A 23,110-nucleotide genomic window follows, 5' to 3' on the forward strand; every position below is an offset into this window, starting at 1 on the left:
GAGGTAAATGCAATAAATAAAATACAAGATATATATTATTCATATTTATATATGTATAAATAATATAGTACAGACGATGAGTTCTGTCTTGGCTTGACTGTGTTCAGAGAGTAAAATGTCAACATACAGAATGAAGCCTGGTCCAGATTACCTCAACATGGGGTTGGAGAGAGCTAATTTTAGCACGATATCACTCAGCTGGCATCTGACTGGGACTCAGAATTCACTTTGCCTATTAAATAGAGACCTCGCATACCAAGTTCCACTACAGCGTATCAAGTTATTCCTCTTTGTGAGGACTCCACACCTCCTTCTTGGCTCGTTCCTGTATATTGATATGTACATTCTCACCGGACAACAAGATGATGACAACAATAACTATCTTATCAGCTAGTTAAAACACAGAGAAGGGAGTTGGGCTAAACAGGGTCAAGACCAGTAGTACAGAGCCAGGTGTTGATGGAGAGCGAGTACTGGAGGCGTTGATCTGCTCCTGTGGCTTCTCTAAAAGGCAGGCGTTTTTACAAGCAGTGGATCGATGATGCCGTTTTTCAGCCAGGTTTAAATCTGTGCCTTTTGTAAGAGAGAAGGTGCGAGTGAGTGTAGGCGTGCATGTGTATGTTCAGAGGATGTATTGGACAGATGCAGGTTGAAAGTTCAGCATGTGGTTGGGTTTGTGTGTTTAATATTATGTGTCAATTTAAAGGTTCAAACTAGGGATAGTTCTGAATTAGAATCTGAGTTTTAAATCTTGAATTTTCAGTTAATTAATTTATTATAGTTTTTCAAATTGTGTTAATACAAACCCTAATTTGTAAGTGTTTGTGACACTCTGAATTTTAAGGATTCAAACGCTGAAGGGGGATAATGATTTATCATTTGAAGCTGCTGGGGGGGGGGGGACAAGGTTGAGGCTGGGGGTTTGGCCTTGACCAACTGCCACTTTGCTTGTTTGAAAGCCATGATGTCTCTCTCTCATGGGCAGGCCACATTCTCTGGGCGGGCAAATCAGAGAAAGGGGAGGTAACCTTGCCCCTTATGACCTCATAAGGAGCAAGATTCCAGATCAGCCCATCTGAGCTTTCATTTTCTCAAAGGCAGAGCAGGATACCCATTTCTATTCACTGGGGGGCCATAGGCAGGCTGGGGGAACGCATATTAATGTTAAAAAACCTCCTAAAGTGAAATGTTCATGCCATGGGACCTTTAAGTCCAAATGACTTGTAATTTAGCAAGAATATCCAGCTCTATGTGCTTTACAAAAAAGCCTCTTGGACCATAAAAGTCTGCCTAACTAGTGCCTAGCTGTTTTCTCTGTTTAACATTGGTGGAGTAGTCATTCTAGAAGCAATAGGTTTGAACCTGCAATATATACTGTATATATTCTTTATTTCTCTTGTGACGATTGTGTCGTGGAAAGTCTTTTGAGCCAGTGAGGGCCACGTGACTTGCAATTCCAGCTGTAGCCACTACATCAAAATGGCCGCAGGGTTTAGAGCCGTCTTCTGGGGCCTTGGTTTAGACACGGGTGAGGAACGACAGGTTGAGTGAGCTGGGGATCTGGATGGTTTCCAGGGCGAGGGAGGAAGGGTTGAATGGGAAAGTGACCGGGTAAATCATCTTGGTGTCCATCAACAACTGGGGACTCTCACAACGGTCTCGTAAGCGGGTCTGAATGGAAAAAGAAGAGAGCAAATTAGATGGAAATAATTATTATGCAGTCAAATTTACTGTTATGTACTGTACCACATCTGAGTGCTTTGTATTGCTGCAGCATTTCACCCCCCACCAGGAAGGCAGGCACCTCGTTTTTTGTTCCTTTCATTCAAGTTACAATGTGCAGAATTTTTTAGATTCACTCTGATGGGAAAAGCTGTAATGTAATGTTTGGAAACCAGTGACTGCTTTGAAGGTAGAGGGTTGAAGTTACTTACCATCACATTTAAAGAAACCTAACCTTTGTGCTTCAGCTTGGAAGGTGTTACTTTTTCCGGTGGTGTTTTCCAGGAGCATTTATTTCCTTATTGTTTCTACTGTATGGTAAATAAAACAGTATGTCCAGTATCTTGTATTGATACATCTGGAGTTAATTACCTGTATGGTTCGTATGAATGCAACAGATACTCTCTCCTCAAACTCGTTGACTGGAGTGTAGAGGTTCAGGACCTTCACGATCTGAAAGAGACAAAACACAGAGAGGTAATCCCAACATTGAACACATTTTACCTACAGTGGCTGGGTTCCCTCAGCTTTTAGACTGACTGAAGTTGAGGAAAAAAATATTTAAAAAGCTTGTTTCTTTGAATGTGATGTAATGAATGACAGGATAGTTTACCTGAGCAGTGGTGAGGGCCAGGCACATGGAGCAGATGGCCTCGGCGTCCTCGTCAGTCTTTTTCTTCACTTGCAGCAGCTGAGCGGCCTGGATCAGAGGCTCTAGAGTCTCCTTGGCTCCGCATGTCATCAGACCTTTGTCTCTGAGCCACTCCTCCAGCTGGCTCACATTGTACCTGCACACACACAGAAACCCATCATAAGTTTAGTGGTCACAACAACAAAAAACAACAAAATGTAGGACAAATCCTGTACATGAAGCAAACCAGCCACACTCTGGAGCTCCCCTTCTGAGCAGAAACACAACCTACCTGATCTGCATGCCTTTGCTCCAGGAACACATGTCCTTGCGTAACAACAGGTTGTTGAGAGTGACGGCTCCGATGATGTAGAACTGCTGCTTCACAACCTGCTTGATGAGCTCGGGGTCGGTGCCGTGCTGGCACATGGTGGAGTGGAAGGCGCTGAGCTGGCGCAGGATGGAGTCCAGGGTGTAGGTGCCCTCGTCAACGATACTAGATGTCCTCTTACGCAGACCTGTGGGCTTCACCCCCGACACGCCCTGGATGGTCTCGTGTTCCAGCATGCCAGAGACTGCACAGAATACACACACACTGTAAGTTTGCCAACAAGTATTCAAAGAATACCATCAATGCTACAGTAGTATTCGCTTGTAGGAACGCACTCCCACACCCACACCCACCTATCATGGGCTGGAGGATGTTCTCCATGCACTTGATTAGCTGCTGGTAGATCTGGATGGCCAGGTCACTGATCACCTGTCTGTACTCTGCCAGGTCGAAGTTGGACAGAATGTGTTCATTCTGCCTCTGTGTGTTGTGCTTAATGAAGGCCTGAGACACACGGACACAGGCAGACATAGGGTTACAAAAAAATAAATAGACTAAAGACTTTGTATGTGTGAAGGATAGGAAATAGTCTGTCTATCTTTATGTCCAACAACTCTATAAAAACACTTTTATGATATTGTGTATTGTATTATTTTTTGGGCATTTGTAGGCCTTTAATGACAGGACAGATACAGAAATGAAAGGGGACAGAGAGAGGGAACGACATGCAGCAAAGGGCCACTGCGTCAAGGAGTAAGTCTCTATATATGGGCGCCCGCTCTACCAACGGAGCTATCTGGGCACCCACTTTTCTACTTTCTATCACTAGAAACACCATAAGTAATCAAAACAATGGTGTTTTTTAAATAATACAAAAAAACAATCTCCAGTTAATTCAAACTTTACTTAACATTTTCTGTTCACTGGTTGGTAGACTTTTATTTACCAAGAAAAACACAAACACAATCATGTTAACTAAATTGTCTAACAAACCCTATTTATGAATGTGTATATATTTAAATGAGACAGTTTCTATGGTGATGTGCATTGTGTCAGTCCCACCTCATCACCGCTGTATTGTTTCAGACAGTGTAAGAAGCGGCAGGTGTTAGACAGCCAGAAGGAGACCGTCTCAAAGTCGTCTCCTCGTTTCTGACAGAAAGAGGAAGAACAAATTGGATTCACTTGGTTCACTGAGTTCCCAACACACACACATACACACGCACAGGCACACACACACACACACACACACACACCAGTGTTTCCCACAGATCAGAAAGCCATTTGTGTGTGTGTGTGTGTGTGTGTGTGTGTGTGTGTGGAGTAACAGAGAGACAGAGGAGAGCAGGGAAAGGAAATGCAGATGAACGAATGCGTGTTTTAAATAGCGTTATAATATTAACGATAATAATAACGATTATAATAACGAAACGCAATGTCTGACGGCCGCCACAAATTAGTCTATGTGTGGGAAACACTATGCACGCGCGCACACACACACACACACACACACACACACACACACACACACACACACACACACACACAATACATACCTTGAGGATCTTCTTAATACTGTTGATGGTTGAGGTGAGCAGGGTGCGGACCTTCTGGTCATCGTTGACATAGTCTGCATGTCTTAGACACATGAACAGGATGTAGGCCGGCAGACCTGGAATCAGATTCACAGCTACACCTCGAGGCTTCAGCTCTGGAGAGACAAGAGGAGGAATCACGTTTCCACGGTCATACAAAAGTAGGGGTGGGAATCAATTCGCACTCAAAGGCCAACGATTCAATTCTAAACTGATTATTATTTTTTTATGTAGATTTCCATGTGTGATTTAAAAAAATATACTGTACATATAAATCTGACTTTGTTATATTTTGACATGTAGAGTATTGTATGAGGTGGTCAGATGTGATAAAGTAGATGAACAGCCTAAATGTGGTTTGCCTAATTATTTTATATAGGTCTTATTAAATCATGAGTATATGTACAAAATTAAAAAAGAAATTCCTTTTGGCCATTTTTGTGTTTTTTTTTCCCCTTAAATAATCTCTTTAAAGTTAATAGATTTTTGATGACTATTTTTGATCTAATTTTCCACCTGTTGTTACTTGCTCTTCATAATTAGCTCTTACCGAGGATGAGGTTCTTGACCAGTTTGAGCTCATCCTCCTTCTTGTACTCTAGCATTCCTTGGAAATCTTTCTCCCTGCGTGGAATGTTGACAGGGTGAATCGGCTCGTCCACCATCTGTCCTGGAGACGTCTGTCCCTCGGTTTGGGCTGAGAGATACACAAAACATGACAGTCAGGCAATGTCCTGTACTGTAGCACTCCATCACACATATGTACAGAGTCTTAACCCTTTACTGATTGCTGATTTGTCCCGTACCTCCCATTTCTCCAATCCTCTTGGAGTAAACCTTCAGCTGCTTCTTGAGCTTGCGGATAGTTCGGTCCTGCTTCTCCAGCTGCTCCATTAGATCCTAAAACAGGCCGAGGGTTTAAGTTGTATAGAGAATCAGAAAAAAAGAAAAGAGAGAGAATAGTGAGGACAAATGGCAAGCCTCTGAGTTCTTAGAATGCTTTTCACTAGTGCTAAAAAAAAACTTTTGTAAATCAGTTGTTGGCTTCGCTTTGGCAAAAGTCTTGGAAACAAACAAATACAAGGGGGGTTGGGGTGGGGGGTTATATCAATATAAGAGTTGGTGTGTTGATTGTTTTTTCTGAGGAAGAGAAGTTAGAGGACTCGCTGAATATTAGAAACAAGAAAAATGTGCAGAGCAGCACCGCTGTGAGTTAGAAGACGCCGCGGTGGAGAGTTAGAGCGCTGTTTCATCCAAAACACAAAACCTCAGTTAGTTCTTACACATGCAAACACACATGCACGCACGCACGCACGCACGCACGCACTCTCTCTCTCTCTCTCTCTACATACAACCATCCGTCGTAAAATGGTGACTCGAGCCTCTCGGGATGCTGTGGGATCTTCAGCCAGGAGTTCCTGTCAGGTGACACCATCCACACAAATGAGTGTGTGTGTGAGACTGTTTCAGTTTTTTATGCGTTGCCCAAGTGGGAATGGAACCCGCAACCCAAACTGCTTAAGTGACATAATCAACGCTTCATTAACTGTAGATATAGTGAATTAGCTAAATGATCTTTGGCTTGTCCTTAAAAAGTGTGATTTATTACCATTATTTATTTCTCATTCATAAATGCTGTGCTCTGGATGCCCAGCAGAACAACACAGCACTTCTGTTAAACCTGAAATTGATCATATTTATTTAACAGATATTGTTCTTATATGCCACCTGTTTGAAGGACAATGATAAACATTAATCCTGCCACATCTGAACAAATTAGAGATAGCGCCCAGAGTCTTTATGCTGTTAAGAAACGATGATCAATGTGTCGGGTCACACTGTCCTTGCTGCCAGCATTTCCTAAAATGTCAAACTGCTCCTTTAAATCAGCCATACCCAACAAAGCAATCTATCTGATAGTGGCGAAGGAATAAAAAATAAGAACAAACAAAACATGTAATGTTGCCATTCCTGCCATTTTGTTATTTTCCACTGCAGGACGCTTTGCAGTTTGTACGGTGCAACAACAAGGCTCAAAAGTAGCGAAAAAAGAGGTTTTGATTATTATTTCTGTTTTTATTTTTCTAAAGCAAATCACTTGTAATCCGGAGCATGTATATTGTAACTTGAAATCTTGATGTTATATTAAAAACCTTTATTTGACAAACAAATAATTCAATTTGAGACAGAAATTCTAAAAAAATGTTGGCTAAAAATCTGTTTTTCCCTATGGTAGGATTACTCATACACTAATACACTAAACAAATGTATGTAACAGATATTACTTTTATTTTTTGTTATTGTTGTTCTATTAACACTTTTCATTCTTAAACTCAATCTTATTATATTAAGATTGTTACCTGTATGTATGGGGTTGAGACACTTGAGTGATTTGCACTTTACATAAACTTGAGATTGAAGTTACAGCTTTCCTCAGCGTGTATGCATCTGTGTGTTGCAGCGTACCAAGTTCTCGTTGGTGAGCCGGGTGATCTCGTGTTGCAAACTGGCTTCGATTCGGGCCTCTGGGGGCAGCTGGAGGTTTTGGGCCAAGAGCTGCTGCTGACGGTTGTTCTCCTCCTTGACATTCTGCAGCTCGCCGCGCAACGACTCCACCTCGCTATCGTAACCTCTCCGCTGAGTCTGCAGCTGGTGCTCCAGTAACCTGGGGGGAGGCGGGGGAGAGACACACCACAGGGGGAAGAAGAAGGGAGGAGGTGTGCCAAAGATGAAACAAGGAAGGAGGGTGGATAAGAGATGAAAATGATGCAAAAGGAACAGGTATGTGGCAGGTGAGAGGAAGGGAGGGAAGACAGGTAGAAGATGGAAATGGGGAATATCAAGAGAAAGGAAATACATGGGAGGAGAGGAAAATAAATCAGCATTATAATTTGAGTAACAGAACAAAAGAAATTGTGAGAGAATGAGGTTTTCACCACAGTGTGGTGACGCAAAATAGCAGCATGCTGTATAGACGCTAGTTTGGTCTCTTCACACTCTGTCATATAAATCATTTGGCAATTAGTTAGCAATCTATTAATACAACCATAGCAGCAAGAAAATTTAAATGGTTTTCCAAATCCGAAAAAATACAGGTTCTTCTCTCCATTTATATACATTATAGCAAAAAAGCATTACATTGCAAATACTGTTTAAAGGAAGCTCTGCGGTGAATATTGAGTTACATGAAGCAGTAACATCATTATAAGTGAGTAAAACAGATTAGTGGCAGGATGAAGAGAAATCCTTCTGGACTATGTTATAAATTAAATGTGTATAAATTACTATGTATTATGCAACATCTATGGGGACTTTTAAAAATAATTTTTATAGTGCACACAGCCCTGTAAAGAACTGTAGGGGAATAGTGTGACAATAACAAATCTTCTGTTGTGGCAAAATATTGATAGCACCCAAGTAGACTATGTATTACCTCTATAACACAACACTAAGCTTATTTACTGCCGGCTATCCTCGTAGGGCAAATCTAATGAGTCCTCAGGCCATACGCATAAAACATAAAGTAGGATTAGAGTAGCACCTATGTGGCTTTTAACAAAAATAATGTTATTCCTAATTTAAAATGTTTTTTAGGCAGTAAAACCAGCTGCTGAATCTTGAAAAAAGTGTAGTCTAGAGCAGGGTTTTTCAACGTTTGTTAAGCCAAGGACCGCTTAACTGAAAGAGAGACAGAGCAGAGACCCCCTACTACTAATATTGTAAAATATTTGTTGCATATTAACCCTCAAAGATTTTTTAAATATCAGAAATAAGAGCGGTCAAAAATGTCAAACAAGGCGACAAAACGTTGGGGAAAAAGTTTTAAAAATATTGAAAAAAGTGATGAAAACTACAAAACTTTGGAAAAACTGACTAAAAAAAGTGATAGTTTTCTTTTGAAAGCAACAAAACAGTGAGATAGGGAAAATAAAAGTATTTTTTTCATGTTGAGGGAAAGACAACACAAGGTTTAAACTGGGCTTACAATAAAGTGTAAGGAGGCCTAAAGCCATTACATATAACTTTAGTGCAGAGTACACTAAGTAATTAAAGTAATAATTGTCGGCATGATTTTATAAATCATCTTTTAATGTTAACCATACAAGTGGCACAGTGAATCCTTGTTAACTGTATCTGTGTATGGCTATCTTAGTGACCCTACCTTACCCATAGGCCAGTAAGCCATGTTATCATTGGGGATTTGTATTTGCTAATAATATGTTGGATTCATGTTAAGACAAGTTTAAAAATATAAACAATAATTTGGAGGCCCACCTGTAGTAACTCTGAGGACCCCCTAGGGGTCCCAGATCCCCTGTTGAAAATCTCGGGTCTAGAGGACCCCATAAGTAACAACAACCAAATCACAAGCAGTCTTAAAACTGGCTAACTGGAAAAAATAAACTGAAAGATAGATGTGAGAGAAAACTCTGAAAAGGCTGATAAAGCATGAGAGAGAGAAAAGAGGTGAACAAAGGAAAAACAGCAGCACACATCCTTTCCTGTGAAAAGGCAAATGTATCATGCTCAATAAAGACTCTTGTGTTTAAAACACAGTTACACCTGATGGTTTCCTTTAAGCCCTGATTAACCAGCCACAGCTCTCCGTCCTCATTCAGCTTATGGAAGTCTGGAGCGGCAGATCTGACCGACACACAACACAAAAGGAACATAAACAACACAACAACAAACAAAAAAATGCGGGATGGTTGGGGGAGAGGTGTGCAAGACAACAACAATATGCCTTCTTCTCTTTATCTGAGGTGTCTGCATGAGTGCATGTAGAAACACTCTCCAAATTGAAGCTATATTATCTGGAGTTTAAGGTGTACTGAATGGGACTTTGGAGGAAAACCTGGATCTATCTTCCTTTTGGTGGCACTTAATGTATTTGGTTTAACCATGTGACTTTTTACTAAAAGTGGCAACTTTCTATGCCATTGGGATACGGACTGTGATGTAAAACTATGTGCAATTTTATTTAGTTTCAAAAACAATTTCAATAATTCTGATCTTCCTTGGCTTCAGGTTTTCTTTGTCATTGCACTGCTGATTGCTACAGTGGAGGAGCCCTCAGTTGTCTATCATGTGTAGCCTGCAGTGTAAATATTAAATATAAATAAATATTCTCTACTCATGTCAGTGTTTGAACAAAAAAGGTTACAAGCAACAAAAGGGAGCAACATGGGGTAATAGAGGGATAAAGGCAGTGATGCAGAGTGCAACTTTTTGGGCAACTCTGATAAGTAACAATGTGCACAAACAACAAACAAAGAAAACAAGGGGCTCTCATGCAGGATTTATGCCAAGCTCATTCAATGAAGCTGAGACAAGAGGCCTCCTACATCAACATCCAACCTTACACAAGGTCAGTGTGTGGGGAAGTTGTGTTGTAAATCTGTGTTAATAAAGCTGAAACTACAAGGGAAGATGACAGATGTATCTTTTAGCTTAGACATGTACATGCTTTCATGCCGCACATTTTGTAAACACTTCACTGTAAGTATGAAGTTCTGCAGCATCTCCAAAAACAGACCGGAGCTGTTGAAACCACTGAATCTTTGTTTTAAGGAAAAGAAACTACCTTCAGTTTAAGAGACTCTGCTCTTGTTCATGCTGAACTATGAACTCCCATGCAGCTTATGTGTCCTAAAACTTGACTCCAAAGCCAAAGACACACTCCTTGACTTCAAATACTAGTAGACACAGTTTGTTAGAGCACAGGTAAGAACTAAATTGTAGCTAGAGCTACATTACTCGACATGCTGTTAAGAAATGACACGCAAAGCTACCCAAGCTTTCATCAGCGCTACAACCTACAGTAGAATCAGCTGTTTTAGCTTCAGTAATATCAGTCATCTGTAACATTTTCAACCCAGTGTGTCATGAGCGTGGCCATGCATGCTCTGTTCCATGATGCATAGGCCAGGTGTCATTGGTTACCTCAGCCTACTCAGGAGATCACTGACTTCCAGTGGTTTACGTATGAACCTAGGAGATCTGCACAGGACAAGGCAGTGTTCACAAACACAATTTTCTTGCACATACTGTGTATCACAGTAAGATGAATAATGGTGCAAGAGCTCTATCAGATACAACATTTGGACAAAAGATAGATGATTGTGTTGGGTGTTTGGAGTGAATTCAACACTGATGAATGTGAAGAGCTGGAGATTGGGAGGAGCAGAGGCTGTAACAAAGTACCTGTTGGTGTCTTTGAGGCCTATGTAAGCTTGCTTGAGTTCACCAGCGTCCTTCAGTTTGGACACATCCTCAACATAGGCGGAAGGCTCGGTCATGGTCTCCTTGGGAAAAGGTAAAGAGGGACAAATGAGAAAGAGTAACACCACATTCAAAAGAGTGACCTGGCTCCTACAACTGCTTGCAGAGCTGCGTCCTGAACTATTTTCATACAGATTAGGTGTATGAATGAAGACAATTGAGTCAATTGTTCCATAAAATGTGAGTCCACACTGCTGTGGGCAGTCAGCATGCTTGTTGTTGACTCCCTGCCAGCATCACTTTAGCTGCTGGCTACGATTGTCCTTTTACTACTCATATATGACAATCATCAGCTTCAGTTGGAGCCTCAAGCTGAAACAGTGACAAGCCATCAAGTGCAACAGCAACAGCCCTATATCTACACGGAACGTTAAATTACAGTGTTGTCATCTTTTTCTAGCTATCGATAGTCAAGGGGTGCTGAGCATCAGACAATAAGCAGCAGGGGATTAAGGTGAACAAAATGTTTGAGCAGGGTTGTGACTGCTGTGTGACAGTTTGATATGAAGACAAGGCTCAATTCTGAATGAAGAGGGACACTAGGAACCTTTATATACAGTATCTGTACATATGTGTAGCTGCAGTTTAATGCATCAGACAAACTGTTTATTTCTTTAATGAGTCAACAGCAACATGAATAATTAAACGCCACCTATATTTATTTTTAGCAGACACAAGCCACCACTGCCAAAAACTGAAGTAAGCCCCCTTGTCTATGTCACTACTTGTTCAAGCATTGTTTAAGAGTTGCAATATTAATCAAATATTCAAACTAACTTGAATATTATGTTCCATATTTAAATGTTGTGTTCTGAATATGCATTTCAGGAATTAAGTGCCGTCAATTTGTTGTGTAAACAGAAATCTACAGGCTGCAATTTCATATTCAACTTGCAGTTTTATGCTTGTAGTAACATCCATCCTTGGGTTGTGAATATATTTCAGGTGTTAACAAGGACATATGAAAATGGCCACTGAGCCAAACTCTCAGTGTGACTTTCAGTGAATTACACATAAATGCATTCAGCCAGAAAACGGACGAGACAGATGAGATAATCATACCTCTGCCTGCAGAGGACAGAGTGAGTGTGAAAAGCCTCCTAATGTAAGAATGCTGATCTTATGTTTTCTCTGTGATTTTAAGTCAGCTGTGCTTTGGGGCTTAATAAGTTTGTCTTCCACATTGGACCATAATATGGTCCCCTATTGTGGTTCCAGTGCAAGTTGTTGTCATACTTCAGAGGGTAATTCCACCCTCGGATGCTCTCACACCGTTACATATCAATAATTTAATTTTCAAAACATTCAAAGAGTCTTTGTTGTAACCACTTCCCTCAACCTGCTATGTTTACTTTAGTCCTCTAATTGAGTTATTGATTTCCCACATTTCCCAGAGAAACTTGTTTCATTCAGTATGTGGAAGTGGAAAAACTAATATTGGTGGTGACAGAGAGGAGCAAGTAAAAGTAAAGCCTGTTAGAAATTGAAATATGCCACTTTTACAGAATTTAAGAACGCCAAGTTTAATACTGACACTAACTAGCTGATGTTATGAAACCTTTTCTTTCACTAAACTCTCTATGGAACTCTATAATTGTGTTGGAACCTACTAGCAGCTATATTTGGACAGCTGTTAGTGAAAAACATATACGTCCACCATTGAACAATAACTAATAATAGAATTGTTTAAAGGGCCCATGACATGGTGCTTTTTGGATGCTTCTATATAGACCTTAGTGGTCCCCTAATACCATATCTGAAGTCTCTTTCCAAAAATCAGCCTTGGTGCAGAATTACAGCCACTAGAGCCAGTCCCACAATGACTTTTCCTTAGGATGTGTTATTTCTGAGTCTGTAGCTTTTAAGGAGGGCAAGGTGGAGGCTGGGGGTGTGGCCTTGACCAACTGACACTTTGCTTGTTTGAAAGCCATGATGTCACTCTCTCAATGTTAAAAAAACTCATAAAGTGAAATTTTCATGTCATGGGACCTTTAAGTATCTAAAGGGTATACTTTAAATTTATTTTTCTAGCAGTGGCCGTACGAGCTGCACTTCTTTTCACACCTCTGCAGAGCAAACAGAGTGGACTGCTGCTATGATGACATAAAATTGATAGTTGGATCAGACTTCTTACATTAGAAGGTTTTACATGCAAACACCGGGACAAAAAGTGTCAAATACTCATCCATGATGCTGTTTTTTAACTGTACCTTCTCATCCTGTGGGAAAGCATGGATGGAGGAGAGAAGGTGGAGACAGGAGAGTTAGACACACTGACGGTGCAGTGAAAGAAAGCTACATACAGTGTCACAAAATGTGATTTAATAATAATTTTGACCACAAAGCAACTAGATCAAGTAATGTTCAAGTCACGTTTTGCCATTAAGATGCAAATGAAACAGATTTTTTAAACAGCTGTAAGCTATTTATGAAAACTTATTTCATATAATAATATGTCATACAAATTTATGACATATTAAAAACAAATAATCACAGATAAAGATCACTGGTAAAGTGATCTTTAGGCCATGATAGATTTGAACTGATCCCTTTGTCTTGTCAGGGGATATTGTGCTGAGAAATCAAACAAAACAAACAGAGACGCAGACATGGGCGAAAACATAACACAGGTGTAAAGTGGATGCAAGCAAGCAGGGTACCATCCACCAAAATCTTGCTTCATTTTGTGAGGGAACAACAGCGCCGTGTGGAGCCTAAATGTTTAATTACATGTGGATGACTACTGGCTAAATACTAGGATTTCCAGGATCCTTGGATCTTTTCCAGTTGGGCAGTGGTGATGGATGTACTTCCCCTCTTTGAACACTGAGAAAACAGAGTGAGTAAAATCTTCCTCTACCTTGTGGTGCATGGCTTCCTTCTGGCTGACCAGCTGGGAGCGCAGGATCAGCACCTCCTCCTTCCGGACCTCCAGCTCCTCACAGGAGGCGTTGAGCTGCTCCAAGACCACCTTGTAAGCTGGTGAGCCCGGGGCCCCGGCGCCTGTAGCTGCATTACCCAGCAGGCTTCGCCTAATCTCCACCAGGTCATGTTTCAGTTTCTTGTTCTCCGACTCCAGCTCCTGACGCTGAGAAGTGAAAAGATTCAGTGTCTGGGGGGGGGGTCATCGTTATAATTACAAGTGGCAAATGAGGCTTTTTGAAGCTAGCGCAGTAATTACTGTTGTAAAAGAGGTTGTCTTGCTTTGGATCAAGTCATTCTCTGAAACAGTGAGTGAAAATGTGCTAGTGTGGGACCCCCTCAACAATGGGTATATCCTAATGAACAAACTTGAATATATAGTGAAGTGTTACATTTTACTTCATACTCTTCTGACAGATTACCTTAAGAGACTCGTACTCCAACTCTGCCCCGCGAGCCTTTTTAAACTCAACGTCATCCTGAAACATGGAGCAAAACGTGTTGATGAAGAAGGGTTTGGGACAGTGACAAAGTCTGTACATGACACATGACGCAGTTTAGTTTGACACAGGGCCGAATAGGAACATGGCCTGATAAAAATAAATATGTTTGTTGTTGAGCTCTTTTTTCTGTGTAATAACCTATGTATCAACTAATGACACACTTATATGATGCACATACAAAAAAGCCTCTTATTATAATTCATGAAAAGTGTATGTAGGTAATCGTTTTTATTTATACTGGGCTGTTACATTTTATGTATGTATATTACTGTGTTAGAAAACTTTTCATTAGGTACTATACAAGTATTACTGTATGTCTACAATCCTTTACCATGGGTTTACACACTAGAATGAGGCTTATAACTTTAAATGTTGTATCCATTGTTAATAAAGTGATATATTTCAGAGCCCAGTGTGGGTGTCGGTACCCTGGCTCTAGCCCGCTGGAATTGGTCCTCTCGGTTTTCCAGTTCGTTGCGCAGCGACTGCTTTTCTTGCTCCAGTTCTGTGAGACGTTTCTGCAGCTTCAGGGTCAGCGAGGTGTCCATTCCTCGTGTCACATCCTGCAGAACAAAGAAATATTTGGACGGAGCATATGCCCCATGAAAACTACTCAAATGGCAATTGTTATATACAAGCCCAATTTAACGTCAGCAACTATTTTGTGACAGTGGAAACCATGTGTGAGAGACCAATTTAAGGTATAAAGAGAAAAAAACTGCCAATTTGTGTGCATATTACAAACTAATCTTTGACTTGTGTACCATAATCTAAACACTTAAAGTTTGACAATACTGTAAGAGACTTTTGTCTCATTGTCACAGTAGGATTACAAATTTGCCACAACACCATGCCTCTTGATTTCTCCTCTTATTTAATGTGACCGTCCTTAATGCAAACATTCTTACTTCGGCAGCACGGGAACCTTCTTCCAATTCGGCGTACTCCGAGTTGTAGGTGTACTCTGATTCGTTGCTGCTGTGTGTAGAATCTGTTCTCCTGTGGCCAGGCTTGGACACGTTCTACAGATGAGAGAGGAAACAAGCCTTTTAAGTTTTTTTTAAACGACGGACTCCAGTTTGAAGTAGAGCATCACTAAAATAAATAAATAAGGTAAAACTCTCATAAGTTTTGACTGGGTGTTTCTTACCGAGGAAACCATCGTCTCCTTTAGGTCGTCGTATTTCTCCTCGAGGCGGAGGTGTTCGGTCAGGAGATTCTGGTAGCGAGATCGCTCCTCGTTCAGATCCGTCTCCAGCTGCTGAGTCTTCTCTACAATAGCACGGGCCATTTTCTCTGACGGGACAAAACGTAAAGAAGACACAGTTAAAAAAAACTAAAATATATACATTAAGGCTGTCAATCGATTAAAATATTTAATTGTAATTGTCCATAGTTGACTCATAATTAATGAAAAAAAGAGCTTTTATTTTTAATGTTTTAATGCTCTTATCAACATGGGAACGGACAAATATGCTTGCTTAATGCAAAAGGATGACAAATCCTGTCTAGAATATGCTCCAGAATAACCTCAAAGGTACAGTATGTTTACAAAATATGCTGAAAGCATAACATGGCAAAGTGAAGCCCATTAAGCAACAGCAGATGGTCACATATGACTACATGACATATTATCCAGCATGGCCTGCCTTTGGCCAGGGGGAGGAGGGTTCTCCGCTCAACCTACTCCGGTGGTAATGCAATTCACATTGCCAGTACATGCAAATAACTTCCTTCTTGTCGAAAAAACTTGCCAATTCAAAAGTCAGACCTGCCACAACTTTTGAACTTGCCATTCCAAAGACAGTTTTCTGCATCCAGTTCTCCTCAAGGAGGTTTGTTTCTGTTAGCCATTCACAACATTACTGCTTCATTGCTTCCTGATTTCCCAAACTACGGAGTGGCTTAAGGCCCAAATCCAAGAACGAGCTTGCATTAATCAAACGTCAAAAACAAGCCAAATGAGAGGGCAGACATCTCTACCGCCGATATCTAACACTGAGCAACTCAAACCAAAACAATCTAGATTGATAAATAGCACTAAAGGTAAGATGAAAAATATGTATTTCTGATTTGTGGTGAACTATTTCCAAGTTTATTTTTGGGTGAAACATGGATGCTTTACACACATCTTCAACACAGCATCACAGATGTTCTATACTGATTGTAAAGATCCGACCAGTGAACACCCAAGATTAGTGTCACCAATTCAGTATCCAACCAAACGTGAAATATAACCACAACCTCCCCTTTTGTTCAGAGTTAAAAGTCAAGTTATGGCGTTTAATAAGGGTCAGAAAAGCATTTTTATTTTTTGCAGACCAAAATAATGTCACAGTGAAGTTGACCTTTGACATTTTGGTTAGAAGTTATGGCTAAAAACATTTTTGTGAGGTCACAATAACCTTTGACCACCCAAATCTAATCAGTTCAGTTGAGTTTTTGCCAAATTTGAAGAATTTCCCTCTGGGTGTTCCTGAGATTTCGCAATCTTGAGAATGGGACAATTGGATAAACGGACGGACCCCCTGAAACCATTTTGCCTCCGGCCACGGCTGTCGCCAGCGCAAAGGCAAAAAAAAAAAGGAAACATGCTGTATGGTTTAGAGTGGTGATGTTTGCATACCTGTCATCTGCTGACTCTGTTCCTGAATCAACCTGTTCAAGTCGTCCTTCTCTTTCTTCAGGGAGCAATTCTGATCCTTCAGCTCCGAGACCATCTACACACACACACACACACACACACACACACACACACACACACACACACACACACACACACACACACACACACACACCCACACACACACACACACACCCACAAACCACACACACACACACACACACACACACCAACACCAAAACCTGAAATCACATTGTGTAAAAAGCAGTGACTGTCTGCATCTTGATTGTGAAGTGAAGTCCATGTCACAACTAAATGTGACTGATCCGTATATTTTGCACATCCGTCACCTAACACATTACTGTAACTCCCAACTCTCAAAAGAAGTGCTTCTTGTTTAGAAAAACCTCCTGGGTTATTTGAAGGCAAACTAGGACAAAATACTACACAAAAACACTTAAATAATAAATAAAAAAACACAGAGCACACACAGTTCAGTGGCTACCTCACTAGCACACTACTCTATCACCTGTGCTCACCTGCCCCAGAGCAACACTGCCTTCTCAGCCCACCATGTTCCCATTTCCATCTGGTTTGCTTTGGCTCCTAAATTGGAGAAAAACTTTTTTCCTCTGCTGCCAAAAGTATTTTGTGAACTATATATATTTCCAGGAAACTATAGGCGATTGTTCTCATTGGGAGCAATATCTATTAAACTTAGTTTTAAACTAATAGTAGGACCTCTGACAGCCACAGTCTTACTAAAACTTGAAAACTAAGGAGAGAAGACAGAGGAGGTTTTAACTAGAGTAAATAAACAAAAAGTGAATTTTCCTTGAAATTCAAAACCTCCACATTATTCTCTAAAAAAGGTTCAAATATGCCATCAACATCCACCAAGAATAGGCAAACACATCAACTGTTCTACAGAAGACACGTAAGTCTACTGTATACACACTGTGCATGGGGAGACGGTGGATCAGGGCAACTACAGGAAAACGGACAGATACGGATGTGGATCCGGTCTTACTTTCTCCATTTCGTCCCTGTAGGTTTGTGCCCAGTCCTCGATGGTTTTCTTCTCCTTCTGTGTGGAACTCAGCTCCTTCCTTAGCTTCTCCAGCTGCTCCAGCAGCGAGGTCACCTGGTTGCCTTTGTTCTTGGCGTCCTCCTCCACCCCGCGCAGCCGGCTCAGCTCGCCACGCATCCGCTCCCTCTCTGCTGTGGAGGAAGTCTCCAGACTGACTAGCTTCTCGTTGATTGACCGGTTGTCCTTGCTCTGGAGGCATGCGACGGATCATAAAACAGGGAAATTACACACCCATTGACAAAAATGAATCAATACATGAGGACACAAAAAAGGGGAAAATAGGGCAACTCACCTGCTCGTCGATTCTCCTCTGCAGCTGCATGATCTTGTTCTCCATGCCTTTGTTGAGCTTCTTGAAGTGCTCCACTGAGCGAGCCTCGATCTTCAATTTCTTCAACTCGCGTCTGGCCTTCATCCTGCGGAAGCAGCACTGCAGGTACACGAGGGAGACAAGGCAGCGCTTGTACCAGCACCGAGCCAACCAGCCGCGAACGCGCTTCTGAATGATCACTGCATTGTGCTCCCGCACCAACTACAGACAGAAACGGAAAAGGGGAAGCAGAGAGAAATAAGAGCACATGTGAATATTATACACGGTCACAATTTTATTCCTTGTTTTTCTTGTTACGGGTTGTTTGTATAAGTAAGACAGAATAGGGCAGTAACTTCATCATCAAGTATCAGAGATGTTTTATTGATCTCTTCTTGCAGGTATGCAGGAATCCTGAAGTTAAATTTAACACATTTTAATACCTTTTTTAAGACCCTTTCCATATATTTTAAGACTTCATTGCCAATTCAAGAATTGACTCCCCTCTATGTTAGACCAGGTGAGTCTTATATATTTAAAATTCCACGTTGAGCCGAAACCGCACAACGTATGAGCTGGCAACATTGCCTGTGCTCCAGCGAGGTGCATTTGTGACACCGACAGCACACTAAATTGATTCTTAATAAGAGACAGACTCGTTAGGATGAGTATATTCTGAAGAATTTTGTGCAATGTGTGTCTTACCCCCTGGTACTTCTGCCGGGCCATATAGGCTCTGAGGATGGTCTGCATGACCAGAGCAGCAGCCTGCTTCTGCCTGTAGCGTTTCCTCTCCACGTACATCCTCTGGTACTTCTGGATGATGGTGGCCGCCTGCGTCCGACGCATGAACTTGGCCAGGCTGAGGAGAACCGAGATTTAAACGTCTGAACTAACTCGCATTTAAAATTTTAATATAACTTTAGACCGTTGGTATTCCAGCATGTCTTAACTGCACTAAATACTCAAAATAAACCATTTTAGCCAGTATTATCTCATAAGATCTCTTTGTGTAAATTATCTGTTTTAATTGCTGAAGGGAGGTGCGTATCATGTTCAACTGACTCACCAGCGAGCCTGGTATCCTCTGGTGAACCTCTGGATGGTGATGGCAGCGCTGCGCTTGCGCAGATACTTCTTGCGCGCCAGCCAGCAACGGATGGTTTTTTGGATGCGAATGCAGGCAACACGCAACTTGTCCGCCCTCAACTTCTCCAGGTAGGCAACCTGGCCGGCCCTGAAAAAGATCTTGGTCTTACCAAACTGGTATTTATCCTGGTCCTGAAGGAAGACAGAAGCAGAGATCAGGAGTTAAGACATGATTAAATGCTCAAAAAGAGACATGTACTATGTGTGGAACATTTGCTAGTTTTTTAGGTTTTGCACAAAAAGAGGCAAAACAAAGGACTCTGTAATGCAAAAATGAACAGATGACATAATAAAAGAGAATTTAAGATTGATATGCCATAAGCAATGGAAATTATTCTATAGCCCTAATTTTTCCTTTTTATGAAAAAAAATAAAAGTAAAAACTCAGATAGTCTGACCTCCACCAGTTTCTCCAAAACGTTTCTGCAGGTCAACTTCTTGTCAGATAACACATCCTTCTGCTTCATTAGCACTCTGTAACGGCTGAAGAACTCCTGATACGTCCATCTGAGACACACACATTTTATTCTTTTAGGTTCTGCTCAAATTGTTAGGTTTTCAGGATTAGTATACACTGCCGGTCAAAAGTTTGGGGTCACTTAGAAACTTCCATTGCACTCCATTGTAGACCGAATACCAGCTGAGATCAGTTGCATTGTTTTTTTTTTTAACAGGGTAGCAGTATTCAGATTACACTATGTGCTTACATTTACTTACATAATACTTACACTTACATATTTGCAAAAGGGTTCTCCAATGTTTTTCCAGTTAGTTTTTTAAAATATCAGATTAGTAAACAGAATGTGCCTTTGGAACATTGGATGAATGGTTGCTGATAATGGGCAATGTACACATTGAATTAAAGATCAACCATCCACTCAGCTGGTATTCTGTCTATAATGGAGTGGTATGGCAATTTGTAAGTGACCCCAAACTTTTGACCGGTAGTGTACATCTAAAATGCAATAAGGACACTAGTAAGTAATGCCAGGAAGCCAGACAAAAATCGACAGGGAGAAAGCTAATCACCTGTGCGATTTGAGTTATGATAGATAGAGACACTGATCAGATCAATATGGTACTGAGCTGGCAGGCTGCATAACTTTAAGGATGTATTCAGACACAATGTATGTACAGCAGATTCTATTTTTGTTTTTTAAGGTTATTTGTTGGACATTTTAAGTGCTTTATTTGACAGGACAGCTGAAGCCATGAAAGGGTAGAGAGAGGGAGGAATGACATGCAGCAAAGGGCCGCAGGTCAAGGTCAAACCTGGCCCCGCTGTGTTGAGGAGTAAACCTCTATGGGCGTTCAGCTTTACCAACTGAGCTATCCGTTCAATATTCAATCAATTTACATCTGTCTTCTGCTCAAAAAACTTTAGAAAATCTTTAAGGATATAACAATATCAAACAAAGGAGAGTCTGTGGCAAACAGTAGCAGTGTTGCTGGGATGCATCAGTACCTGGATGGGAAACCGGCAGCGGAGATGCGAATGGTTTCCAGAACACCACAGGCTCTGAGCTGTTGCACTGCACGTTTAGGATCAAACCTGCAAACAACAAATAACCACAATCAATATGACTACAATGACTTACACCTGATCTAAGAGGCGTAGAGAATATGAACACATCTGGAGAACAGAAAACAAAAAAAACAACAAAAAAAATCATATCATACAACAATTTACTTGAAAACATGCCTAAGAGTTTTTCATAAACAGAGAAGAGGAAGACTCACGAGAAGGCCAACTTGAAGTCATTGGGTTTGATGCAGCGGACATAGTGGGGAGTGGTTGCATTCAAAGTATCCATCAGCATTTGCAGAGAGTTACGAAACTACAAGAAAAGACCATAAACATAATCATCATCACCACCACCATTACTTCTTTTGTAGTTTCAAACTAGGCTAAGTGCATCTGTAAAATGGATCTTTATGATCACATTCTGCTGTTGTTTGTAGCATTATAATCCATATGAAGAAAAAAAATGTTTAAACAGAGATAATGCACTTCAATCTATAGATAGAATAAAAAAAGGATCCCTCATAACCTACTAAAAAACTTAAGTTGTCTTTCTTTCCTGTTTTTTATGTAGCTGCAATTCACAACTGGCAGTAATAAAAACCATTGACAATGAATTTTGACAAAAAAAAGGCATGGTCAACGACACGCACAATATCTACCAAAATGCACTGGATCTGATCTCATTTTGTGAAATTAGATTTGAATGAGCACCTGTGTAAACACCGACATTGAGTATGCAGGTAACATCAGAAATAAACACTGGAAAGAGATATTAACCTGGCAGCCGACAGTCTTCTTGTGCTCCTTGCTGCTCTTGTCCCGGCCCTTGTCAGGTTTGATGCTGAGGCGGGTCCGGCCTCCGGTGCCAGGGACCTGACCAGTAGGACTGGTGGCTTTCTCCTCGTCCTGGAACAGCTCCACCAGCAGGTCAAACTGGGAACAACAGCCCATTTACAGTCACAAACATGCAGGCAATATTGATTTACTGAAAAATAAGTTAACCACAATGCGTTTTGCTCTGGATGTACTGTTAAATTCATCTTCAGACCCACAGTCTTTCCTTACAGTATATGACATGCCTATAGATTCTCTTACCTATTGCATACAAACTTACCAAGCATGACAGCTTTCCTTTTAGCATTTATAATTTGAGCTGAGTGTTAAAAACCATTATGTTGATGACTTAATTTTTACAATCTATGAAGTAAACAACTAATCTAATCTAGTAATCTAATATAGGGACAGTTGACATGAAAGTTAATTCATCTCAACAGTTTCACACAGAGATCACTGGATCGTTTGAATAGATGAGTAAGGAAATGTTGCTTGATTTGTTTATTAGCTTGTTTATTATTAGTTTGTTAAATTAGTTTATAGTCAGATAGTTATTACAATGTTTCTTAAAGCCAATGAAAACAATAAAATGTTAGGTTTTATCATATATGACAGTAGGCAGCGGCCATATATGATGCATGGCATTATCTTGCCATGGTGTTATGTGATAAATGGTATCATGTATGATGCACACAGACATCATTCATGTTACATATAACACTGAGGTTATATGAGGAGGATGTTTGTTAGGTGCAGCTTCAGATCCTCCTGATGTGCTCAGAGCGTTGCCATGCTGCTTCTCTCGCCAGCATCATTAAGCAGGACAGCCAAGGCCACAAAGGCTTTATGTGCCGCTCGCTCTCAGCATCATTCTGAAAACATCCTTTATCCTTTATCATGTTTTAATGTTCTATCCCCCTTTCTCTTCCCAGAGTGCATTTAGTGCTCCCCATGCAGCAAACTAAAGGCACACACAACTTCAATCTCCTCAGTTCCTTTAGAGTGATAACAACTCTGTGCCAGAGACAGAGAGAAAGAGAGAGACAGGGAAAGAGAAAATAAAGTAAAATGAATGAAGAGAGAGCTACAAGCGGACCAGCGTTGTAAGAACGCCTCTGTTTACCTTCTGTTGGCAGGGAAGGGTTGTCATGATGAGGACAGAACCAAAACATACATGGACAACATACGGAGACACAGTGGAAAAAAAGAGACAATGACATTAAAGGGAAAGAAAACCCACAGTTAAAGTTCAAAATCATTTTGACCCCCACCAAAAACTATAACACACATCTACACTACATTTCAAACTGAAAAGTAAATAAAACCAGGCAGAGTAATGATGAGGCTGAACTAGATGGAAGGAACGTGATGGAATGATGATTTCTTTCCAGAACACTTTGGGATGCATTTCCCCTGGGCTCTGAGGCTGCATGAAGTATAAAACATGTCTGTGGCTTGAAGACCGCCAAAAGGGGGAATGGTATCTGTTGTAATTCTGATCACATTCCTGAAATGCAATGCATTATGAAAAAAGCTCTGCATCAGGCATTTCTCGAATGCACTGTATTGATTTGACCTGGAAGCAGATGCCGG

The 23,110-nt window shown here is 40.9% G+C and overlaps 1 protein-coding gene across 15 annotated transcripts in view; it reads right to left on the reverse strand.

Annotated features, from left to right (window-relative positions):
• Positions 1-6: 6 nt before the first annotated feature.
• Positions 7-23,110, reverse strand: part of myo5aa (myosin VAa) — a 56,626-nt gene continuing 33,522 nt past the window's right edge. For 3 of the 15 annotated variants that reach the window (XM_032516435.1, XM_032516394.1, XM_032516402.1), the window contains exons 15-44: positions 22,641-22,643; positions 21,461-21,616; positions 20,899-20,996; positions 20,624-20,710; positions 19,557-19,665; positions 19,079-19,290; positions 18,715-18,871; positions 17,992-18,231; positions 17,640-17,888; positions 16,613-16,706; positions 15,137-15,282; positions 14,895-15,008; positions 14,415-14,549; positions 13,906-13,962; positions 13,422-13,649; positions 12,772-12,780; positions 10,484-10,584; positions 10,223-10,279; positions 8,843-8,923; positions 6,746-6,944; positions 5,632-5,697; positions 5,086-5,179; positions 4,830-4,976; positions 4,241-4,395; positions 3,747-3,836; positions 3,038-3,188; positions 2,646-2,928; positions 2,336-2,510; positions 2,095-2,175; positions 7-1,671 (exon numbers count right to left, since the gene is read on the reverse strand). In XM_032516435.1, coding sequence (XP_032372326.1) covers positions 1,519-1,671; positions 2,095-2,175; positions 2,336-2,510; positions 2,646-2,928; positions 3,038-3,188; positions 3,747-3,836; positions 4,241-4,395; positions 4,830-4,976; positions 5,086-5,179; positions 5,632-5,697; positions 6,746-6,944; positions 8,843-8,923; positions 10,223-10,279; positions 10,484-10,584; positions 12,772-12,780; positions 13,422-13,649; positions 13,906-13,962; positions 14,415-14,549; positions 14,895-15,008; positions 15,137-15,282; positions 16,613-16,706; positions 17,640-17,888; positions 17,992-18,231; positions 18,715-18,871; positions 19,079-19,290; positions 19,557-19,665; positions 20,624-20,710; positions 20,899-20,996; positions 21,461-21,616; positions 22,641-22,643 — 3,927 coding nt within the window. In that variant the 3' untranslated portion in view covers positions 7-1,518. The remainder of the gene's footprint in view (positions 1,672-2,094; positions 2,176-2,335; positions 2,511-2,645; positions 2,929-3,037; positions 3,189-3,746; positions 3,837-4,240; positions 4,396-4,829; positions 4,977-5,085; positions 5,180-5,631; positions 5,698-6,745; positions 6,945-8,842; positions 8,924-10,222; positions 10,280-10,483; positions 10,585-12,771; positions 12,781-13,421; positions 13,650-13,905; positions 13,963-14,414; positions 14,550-14,894; positions 15,009-15,136; positions 15,283-16,612; positions 16,707-17,639; positions 17,889-17,991; positions 18,232-18,714; positions 18,872-19,078; positions 19,291-19,556; positions 19,666-20,623; positions 20,711-20,898; positions 20,997-21,460; positions 21,617-22,640; positions 22,644-23,110) is intronic. The other 12 variants (XM_032516427.1, XM_032516439.1, XM_032516418.1 and 9 more) reach the window with 8 other exon arrangements.

The sequence above is a fragment of the Etheostoma spectabile genome, chromosome 1, assembly GCF_008692095.1.
Source record: "Etheostoma spectabile isolate EspeVRDwgs_2016 chromosome 1, UIUC_Espe_1.0, whole genome shotgun sequence".
NCBI lineage: Eukaryota > Metazoa > Chordata > Actinopteri > Perciformes > Percidae > Etheostoma > Etheostoma spectabile.